The sequence below is a fragment of the Salminus brasiliensis genome, chromosome 5, assembly GCF_030463535.1.
Source record: "Salminus brasiliensis chromosome 5, fSalBra1.hap2, whole genome shotgun sequence".
NCBI lineage: Eukaryota > Metazoa > Chordata > Actinopteri > Characiformes > Bryconidae > Salminus > Salminus brasiliensis.
Genome location: NC_132882.1, coordinates 2,429,144 through 2,439,143, shown reverse-complemented (window position 1 = coordinate 2,439,143; position 10,000 = coordinate 2,429,144). Strand labels below are relative to the sequence as shown.

The window sequence follows — 10,000 nt, the reverse complement described above, 5'->3', positions numbered from 1 at the left end:
TAACGCACCTACAGCTGCTTTACACAACCACTAACGCACCTACAGCTGCTTTACACAACCACTAACGCACCTACAGCCGCTTTACACAACCACTAACGCACCTACAGCCGCTTTACACAACCACTAACGCACCTACAGCCGCTTTACACAACCACTAACGCACCTACAGCCGCTTTACACAACCACTAACGCACCTACAGCTGCTTTACACAACCACTAACGCACCTACAGCTGCTTTACACAACCACTAACGCACCTACAGCCGCTTTACACAACCACTAACGCACCTACAGCCGCTTTACACAACCACTAACGCACCTACCGCTGCTTTACACAACCACTAACGCACCTACCGCTGCTTTACACAACCACTAACGCACCTACAGCCGCTTTACACAACCACTAACGCACCTACAGCTGCTTTACACAACCACTAACGCACCTACAGCCGCTTTACACAACCACTAACGCACCTACAGCTGCTTTACACAACCACTAACGCACCTACAGCTGCTTTACACAACCACTAACGCACCTACAGCTGCTTTACACAACCACTAACGCACCTACAGCCGCTTTACACAACCACTAACGCACCTACAGCTGCTTTACACAACCACTAACGCACCTACAGCCGCTTTACACAACCACTAACGCACCTACAGCTGCTTTACACAACCACTAACGCACCTACAGCCGCTTTACACAACCACTAACGCACCTACAGCCGCTTTACACAACCACTAACGCACCTACAGCCGCTTTACACAACCACTAACGCACCTACAGCCGCTTTACACAACCACTAACGCACCTACAGCCGCTTTACACAACCACTAACGCACCTACAGCCGCTTTACACAACCACTAACGCACCTACAGCTGCTTTACACAACCACTAACGCACCTACAGCTGCTTTACACAACCACTAACGCACCTACAGCCGCTTTACACAACCACTAACGCACCTACAGCCGCTTTACACAACCACTAACGCACCTACAGCCGCTTTACACAACCACTAACGCACCTACAGCCGCTTTACACAACCACTAACGCACCTACAGCTGCTTTACACAACCACTAACGCACCTACAGCTGCTTTACACAACCACTAACGCACCTACAGCTGCTTTACACAATCACTAACGCACCTACAGCTGCTTTACACAACCACTAACGCACCTACAGCCGCTTTACACAACCACTAACGCACCTACAGCCGCTTTACACAACCACTAACGCACCTACAGCCGCTTTACACAACCACTAACGCACCTACAGCTGCTTTACACAACCACTAACGCACCTACAGCTGCTTTACACAACCACTAACGCACCTACAGCTGCTTTACACAACCACTAACGCACCTACAGCCGCTTTACACAACCACTAACGCACCTACAGCCGCTTTACACAACCACTAACGCACCTACAGCCGCTTTACACAACCACTAACGCACCTACAGCTGCTTTACACAACCACTAACGCACCTACAGCCGCTTTACACAACCACTAACGCACCTACAGCCGCTTTACACAACCACTAACGCACCTACAGCTGCTTTACACAACCACTAACGCACCTACAGCTGCTTTACACAACCACTAACGCACCTACAGCCGCTTTACACAACCACTAACGCACCTACAGCCGCTTTACACAACCACTAACGCACCTACAGCCGCTTTACACAACCACTAACGCACCTACAGCCGCTTTACACAACCACTAACGCACCTACAGCTGCTTTACACAACCACTAACGCACCTACAGCTGCTTTACACAATCACTAACGCACCTACAGCTGCTTTACACAACCACTAACACACCTAGAGTGAAAGTTTCCCCAGCTTTACAGAAAGAGCTGATGAATGGTGGGACTGCAGGGCTCCTTAATACTGTCACCTTTGATTACAGCACTAACCACTGGCCACACTGGCCCTTTTCCACCTCTGACCGGGAGGAATTGTTAGACCCCTGTTAACCCTTTCACTACATGATAAGTATTTTGTCATGTGTAGGGCAGTAAATGGTGGTATGGAGAACCACACAATAAATTGACAAAAGTATTGGGACACCTGCTCATTCTGTGTTTCTTTTGAAATTAAGGTTAAGGTAAGGGTTGATCCTGCTTCTGTTGCAGTAACTGTCTCTACTGTCCAGAGAAGAGTCTTTCTACTAGAATTTGAAGGTGGAGCATTGCTGTAAGGGTGTTAGTGGAGTGTTAGTGAGGTCAGGATGTTGGATGATGATGATCACCCCACCTCATCATCCCCAACTCCTCCCAAAAGTATTCGATGCGGCTCCACCATCATCATTCCAGAGAACACAGTTCTTCCACTGCTGAACTTCCTATAAATGCTCATGGTTTCAGAATTAGATGTCCAGTAAGCACATATGGATGTGTCTGCATACTTTTGACCATGTAGTGTCATTAAAACACATCGGTGAACCCTTGATGAACCTGATGTTTTATGTGTTTCTATTATACATGTATGTTGTACAGTCTTACTTTATACATTCATAAGGTAGACAGAGACCATGCTCACTCCCTGGCCACTTTATCAGAAACCCCTCTCTTGTTGCTCCACTGACTGGTGTACTGTTATATGATGCACCAATGATGACTGGTGTAGGGGGGGCTAATAAACCATAACTGTATACCTCGAATGGAGCTATAAGGTAGGTGTTTCTAATAAAGTGTCCATTAAGTGGAAGCACAAGGTGGGCGGTGTGTATAGATGGACATATCAGCTGTATACCACTGTATGTGTGATGGCATGCGTAATCACTTTGTGTGTGTGTGTGTGTTTCAGTGAGGCAGTGTGGGAGAACATGGCTCGGATGTGTGTGAAGAGTCGGCGTCTAGACGTGGCGCGAGTGTGTTTGGGGAATATGGGTAACGCCCGAGCCGCCCGTGCCCTCAGAGAGGCGGAAAAGGAGCCAGAGCTGGAGGCCCGCATCGCTGTGCTCGCTACACAGCTCGGCATGCTGGTGAGATACACACACACACACACACACACACACACACACACAATATAAACCGATCAGCCATAACATTAGTACCACCTGCCTGATATTGAAGAGGTTGCCCTTTTGCTGCCATGCATGCCAGGCATGGACTGCACAAGACCTCTGAAAGCATCCTGTGGTATCTGGTCATCTTCAGACATTAGCAGCAGATCCTTTAAGTCCTGTAAGGTGTGAGGTGGACGGGGCCTTCATGAGCATCAGTGAGATTGGTCGACCATGACCCTGTCAGCCGTGCTTTTGGTAGGTACTACCAGGAATACCGGGAACACCCTACAAGACCTGATGCCCAAGTAGATGTTCTGCCCCAGTCATTATCTAGAACATCACAGTCTGGTTTTTGTCAAAGTGTCTCAGATTCTTACGCTTGTCCATTTTTTGTCCATCTTCATCACCTGACTGTTCACCTAATATGTAGATAATCACCGTTATTCACTTCACCTGCCAGTGGTGTTAATGTTATGGCTGATCAGTACACACTTCAGGTCAGGATCTGTCACTGTACTATGTGTCCTCTGCATTTGACCCATCTGTGGTAGTGAGCACACACACACACACACACTCACACCCAGAGCGGTGGGCAGCCAACTCCAGCACCCGGGGAGCAGAGAGGGTAAAGGGCCTTGCTCAAGGGCCCAACAGTAGCAGCTTGCCGAGCCCGGATTTCGAACCCACAACCCTGTTATCAATATCCCGGAGCTCTAACCGCCGACTCACTATATATTTACACACACTGTTCAAAGGGTTTTTCATTCACTGTTCTGAAGAATAGGTAAAGCAGATTTATTAGTAGAGCACATTTCTTTTCACAGGTGTGATTTACAGGTGTTTTACATAAATAAAACAAAATAAGAATAAAAGAATGAAAGTAAAATAAGTCTCAAATAAACAAAAGGTCAAAATCTAGAGAATATTGTGATGTCAGTAATGTAAAAATGTGATGGACTGGAGCAGAATCAGTGAAGTGATCTCCAGTCTTCAGCTGTCCCGTGTTGGTGAGCCTGGACTGAGCCACTGCAGCCTGCAGTCCTCAGCTTTCAGAAGTGGAGCCTGATATGGTCTTCTGCTGCTGTAGCTCTGTATCCTCCTCAAAGTTGAAGGTGGTTTATTCAAAAGTTTGGATTCTTCATTCAATAACGTAGAATCTGGGTATTTAATAATATAAATGAGTAAATTAGTTTATTAAAGTGAAGGTACTCTTTACATTGTTCTCTCTCTCTCTCGCTTGCTGTAGGAGGAGGCTGAGCGTTTGTACCGCTCCTGTGGAAGGTTTGACCTGCTGAATAAGTTCTATCAGGCTGCCGGTCGGTGGCAGCAGGCCGTGGAGACGGCGGAGACTCAGGACCGCATCCACTTACGCACCACCTACTACAGCTACGCCCAACACCTGGAGGCCATGGGGGACAAGAGCCTCGCGCTCACGTAGTGAGTTCACACCCAGGACATTTCTACACGTCCTGCAGTACCTACATTACATCACGTTTATGGGATGGGTCTTTTTCATCTCATAGAGTGGAGTTACTGGGATTAGTAAATGAGTGTAGAGTGGCGTTACTGGGATTAGTAAATGAGTGTAGAGTGGCGTTACTGGGGTTAGTAAGTGAGTGTAGAGTGGCGTTACTGGGGTTAGTAAATGAGTGTAGAGTGGTGTTACTGGGGTAAGTAAATGAGTGTAGAGTGGAGTTACTGGGGTTAGTAAATGAGTGTAGAGTGGAGTTACTGGGGTTAGTAATTGAGTGTAGAGTGGCGTTACTGGGGTTAGTAAATGAGTGTAGAGTGGTGTTACTGGGGTAAGTAAATGAGTGTAGAGTGGAGTTACTGGGGTTAGTAAATGAGTGTAGAGTGCTGTTACTGGGGTTAGTAAATGAGTGTAGAGTGGCGTTACTGGGATTAGTAAATGAGTGTAGAGTGGCGTTACTGGGGTTAGTAAGTGAGTGTAGAGTGGCGTTACTGGGGTTAGTAAATGAGTGTAGAGTGGTGTTACTGGGGTAAGTAAATGAGTGTAGAGTGGAGTTACTGGGGTTAGTAAATGAGTGTAGAGTGGAGTTACTGGGGTTAGTAATTGAGTGTAGAGTGGCGTTACTGGGGTTAGTAAATGAGTGTAGAGTGGTGTTACTGGGGTAAGTAAATGAGTGTAGAGTGGAGTTACTGGGGTTAGTAAATGAGTGTAGAGTGCTGTTACTGGGGTTAGTAAATGAGTGTAGAGTGGCATTACTGGGATTAGTAAATGAGTGTAGAGTGGAGTTACTGGGATTAGTAAATGAGTGTAGAGTGGCGTTACTGGGATTAGTAAATGAGTGTAGAGTGGAGTTACTGGGATTAGTAAATGAGTGTAGAGTGGAGTTACTGGGATTAGTAAATGAGTGTAGAGTGGCGTTACTGGGATTAGTAAATGAGTGTAGAGTGGCGTTACTGGGATTAGTAAATGAGTGTAGAGTGCTGTTACTGGGATTAGTAAATGAGTGTAGAGTGGCGTTACTGGGATTAGTAAATGAGTGTAGAGTGCTGTTACTGGGATTAGTAAATGAGTGTAGAGTGCTGTTACTGGGGTAAGTAAATGAGTGTAGAGTGGCGTTACTGGGATTAGTAAATGAGTGTAGAGTGCTGTTACTGGGATTAGTAAATGAGTGTAGAGTGCTGTTACTGGGGTTAGTAAATGAGTGTAGAGTGCTGTTACTGGGATTAGTAAATGAGTGTAGAGTGGCGTTACTGGGGTTAGTAAATGAGTGTAGAGTGCTGTTACTGGGATTAGTAATTGAGTGTAGAGTGGTGTTACTGGGGTAAGTAAATGAGTGTAGAGTGGTGTTACTGGGGTAAGTAAATGAGTGTAGAGTGGCGTTACTGGGATTAGTAAATGAGTGTAGAGTGGTGTTACTGGGGTAAGTAAATGAGTGTAGAGTGGCGTTACTGGGATTAGTAAATGAGTGTAGAGTGGAGTTACTGGGGTTAGTAAATGAGTGTAGAGTGCTGTTACTGGGGTTAGTAAATGAGTGTAGAGTGCTGTTACTGGGGTTAGTAAATGAGTGTAGAGTGCTGTTACTGGGGTTAGTAATTGAGTGTAGAGTGCTGTTACTGGGATTAGTAAATGAGTGTAGAGTGCTGTTACTGGGGTTAGTAATTGAGTGTAGAGTGCTGTTACTGGGGTTAGTAAATGAGTGTAGAGTGGCGTTACTGGGATTAGTAAATGAGTGTAGAGTGGCGGTACTGGGATTAGTAAATGAATGTAGAGTGGCCTTACTGGGATTAGTAAATGCGTTACTGGGATTAGTAAATGCGTTACTGGGGTTAGTAAATGAGTGTAGAGTGGCGTTACTGAGATTAGTAAATGAGTGTAGAGTGGCGTTACTGAGATTAGTAAATGAGTGTAGAGTGGCGTTACTGGGATTAGTAAATGCGTTACTGGGATTAGTAAATGCGTTACTGGGATTAGTAAATGCATTACTGGGGTTAGTAAATGAGTGTAGAGTGGCCTTACTGGGATAAGTAAATGAGTGTAGAGTGGCGTTACTGGGATTAGTAAATGAGTGTAGAGTGGCGTTACTGGGATAAGTAAATGAGTGTAGAGTGTCGTTACTGGGATTAGTAAATGAGTGTAGAGTGCTGTTACTGGGATTAGTAAATGAGTGTAGAGTGGCGTTACTGGCGTTAGTAAATGAGTGTAGAGTGCTGTTACTGGGGTTAGTAAATGAGTGTAGAGTGGAGTTACTGGGATTAGTAAATGAGTGTAGAGTGGCGTTACTGGGATTAGTAAATGAGTGTAGAGTGCTGTTACTGGGGTTAGTAAATGAGTGTAGAGTGCTGTTACTGGGATTAGTAAATGAGTGTAGAGTGGTGTTACTGGGATTAGTAAATGAGTGTAGAGTGCTGTTACTGGGATTAGTAAATGAGTGTAGAGTGGCGTTACTGGGATTAGTAAATGAGTGTAGAGTGCTGTTACTGAGATTAGTAAATGAGTGTAGAGTGGTGTTACTGGGGTTAGTAAATGAGTGTAGAGTGCTGTTACTGGGATTAGTAAATGAGTGTAGAGTGGTGTTACTGGGATTAGTAAATGAGTGTAGAGTGCTGTTACTGGGATTAGTAATTGAGTGTAGAGTGGTGTTACTGGGGTTAGTAAATGAGTGTAGAGTGGCGTTACTGGGATTAGTAAATGAGTGTAGAGTGCTGTTACTGGGATTAGTAAATGAGTGTAGAGTGGCGTTACTGGCGTTAGTAAATGAGTGTAGAGTGCTGTTACTGGGGTTAGTAAATGAGTGTAGAGTGCTGTTACTGGGATTAGTAAATGAGTGTAGAGTGGTGTTACTGGGATTAGTAAATGAGTGTAGAGTGCTGTTACTGGGATTAGTAAATGAGTGTAGAGTGGCGTTACTGGGATTAGTAAATGAGTGTAGAGTGCTGTTACTGAGATTAGTAAATGAGTGTAGAGTGGTGTTACTGGGGTTAGTAAATGAGTGTAGAGTGCTGTTACTGGGATTAGTAAATGAGTGTAGAGTGGCGTTACTGGGGTTAGTAAATGAGTGTAGAGTGCTGTTACTGGGATTAGTAATTGAGTGTAGAGTGGTGTTACTGGGGTTAGTAAATGAGTGTAGAGTGGCGTTACTGGGATTAGTAAATGAGTGTAGAGTGCTGTTACTGGGGTTAGTAAATGAGTGTAGAGTGCTGTTACTGAGATTAGTAAATGAGTGTAGAGTGCTGTTACTGGGGTCAGTAAATGAGTGTAGAGTGGCGTTACTGGGATTAGTAAATGAGTGTAGAGTGCTGTTACTGGGGTTAGTAAATGAGTGTAGAGTGCTGTTACTGGGATTAGTAAATGAGTGTAGAGTGCTGTTACTGGGATTAGTAATTGAGTGTAGAGTGGTGTTACTGGGGTTAGTAAATGAGTGTAGAGGGGTGTTACTGGGATTAGTAAATGAGTGTAGAGTGCTGTTACTGGGATTAGTAAATGAGTGTAGAGTGCTGTTACTGGGATTAGTAATTGAGTGTAGAGTGGTGTTACTGGGGTTAGTAAATGAGTGTAGAGTGGCGTTACTGGGATTAGTAAATGAGTGTAGAGTGCTGTTACTGGGGTTAGTAAATGAGTGTAGAGTGCTGTTACTGAGATTAGTAAATGAGTGTAGAGTGCTGTTACTGGGATTAGTAAATGAGTGTAGAGTGGCGTTACTGGGATTAGTAAATGAGTGTAGAGTGCTGTTACTGGGGTTAGTAAATGAGTGTAGAGTGCTGTTACTGGGATTAGTAAATGAGTGTAGAGTGCTGTTACTGGGGTTAGTAAATGAGTGTAGAGTGCTGTTACTGGGGTTAGTAAATGAGTGTAGAGTGGCGTTACTGGGATTAGTAAATGAGTGTAGAGTGCTGTTACTGGGGTTAGTAAATGAGTGTAGAGTGCTGTTACTGGGATTAGTAAATGAGTGTAGAGTGGCGTTACTGGCGTTAGTAAATGAGTGTAGAGTGCTGTTACTGGGGTTAGTAAATAAGTGTAGAGTGGCGTTACTGGGATTAGTAAATGAGTGTAGAGTGGTGTTACTGGGGTTAGTAAATGAGTGTAGAGTGCTGTTACTGGGGTTAGTAATTGAGTGTAGAGTGGCGTTACTGGGATTAGTAAATGAGTGTAGAGTGCTGTTACTGGGGTTAGTAATTGAGTGTAGAGTGGTGTTACTGGCGTTAGTAAATGAGTGTAGAGTGCTGTTACTGGGATTAGTAAATGAGTGTAGAGTGCTGTTACTGGGGTTAGTAATTGAGTGTAGAGTGGCGTTACTGGGATTAGTAAATGAGTGTAGAGTGGCGTTACTGGGATTAGTAAATGAGTGTAGAGGGGTGTTACTGGGGTTAGTAAATGAGTGTAGAGGGGTGTTACTGGGGTTAGTAAATGAGTGTAGAGGGGTGTTACTGGGGTTAGTAAATGAGTGTAGAGTGGCGTTACTGGGGTTAGTAATTGAGTGTAGAGTGCTGTTACTGGGATTAGTAATTGAGTGTAGAGTGGCGGTACTGGGATTAGTAATTGAGTGTAGAGTGGCGGTACTGGGATTAGTAAATGAATGTAGAGTGGCGTTACTGGGATTAGTAAATGAGTGTAGAGTGGTGTTACTGGGATTAGTAAATGAGTGTAGAGTGGCGGGTCCTGGGATTAGTAAATGGGTGTAGAGTGGCGGGTCCTGGGATTGCCCCGGGGGAGAGGGTGGCAACGAGGTCCTGACACTTATACATTACTAGCTATTAAATAGCAATGCTATTATAGGGGTATATCCCATTAAACACTTAATTATTTATTTACATGTTTTACCCAGAAAACAAATAATAATAATAATACTCAAAAATACCTTGTCACTGTACAGCAAAATGTGTCCTCCGCATTTAACCCATCTGTGGTAGTGAACACACCCAGAGCGGTGGGCAGCCAACTCCAGCACCCGGGGAGCAGAGAGGGTCCAACAGTGGCAGCTTGCTGAGCCCGGGAATCGAACCCACAACCTTGTTATCGATAGCCCGGAGCTCTAACCGCTGAGCCACCACTGCCCCACCTGTTTTTTGTCTGTTTATAAATGTATACTTTATATAAAGGAAATGTTGTTTTTACATTCTCCTGATCATGGTGTTGTGCCCCCCCCCCCAACCCCCCCCCCCCCCCCCCCCCAACCACAGTTATGAGCGCTCTGATACACACCGGTTTGAGGTACCCAGGATGCTGATGGAGGACACGCTGTCGCTGGAGATCTACATCAACAAGATGAAAGACAAGTGAGGGCTGCGCTCTGATTGGTTCTAAACCCAGCTTTCTAATTTGCTGAGGTTCTGTAACACGCCCTGCTGTTGTGTGTTCAACAGGAGCTTGTACAAGTGGTGGGGTCATTATCTGGAGAGCCAATCAGACATGGAGTCTGCGCTGCGTTTCTATGACTACGCACAGGACTACCTGTCTCAAGTGCGCGTGCACTGTTACCTGGGAAACATCCAAAAGGTAAAACACT

The 10,000-nt window shown here is 45.0% G+C and overlaps 1 protein-coding gene across 1 annotated transcript in view; it reads left to right on the top strand.

Moving 5' to 3' along the window:
- ift140 (intraflagellar transport 140 homolog (Chlamydomonas)) overlaps nucleotides 1-10,000 on the top strand; it is a 23,911-nt gene that overhangs the window by 4,913 nt on the left and 8,998 nt on the right. The window contains exons 3-6 of the mRNA XM_072679138.1: nucleotides 2,825-3,002; nucleotides 4,273-4,463; nucleotides 9,675-9,770; nucleotides 9,858-9,990. Coding sequence (XP_072535239.1) covers nucleotides 2,825-3,002; nucleotides 4,273-4,463; nucleotides 9,675-9,770; nucleotides 9,858-9,990 — 598 coding nt within the window. The remainder of the gene's footprint in view (nucleotides 1-2,824; nucleotides 3,003-4,272; nucleotides 4,464-9,674; nucleotides 9,771-9,857; nucleotides 9,991-10,000) is intronic.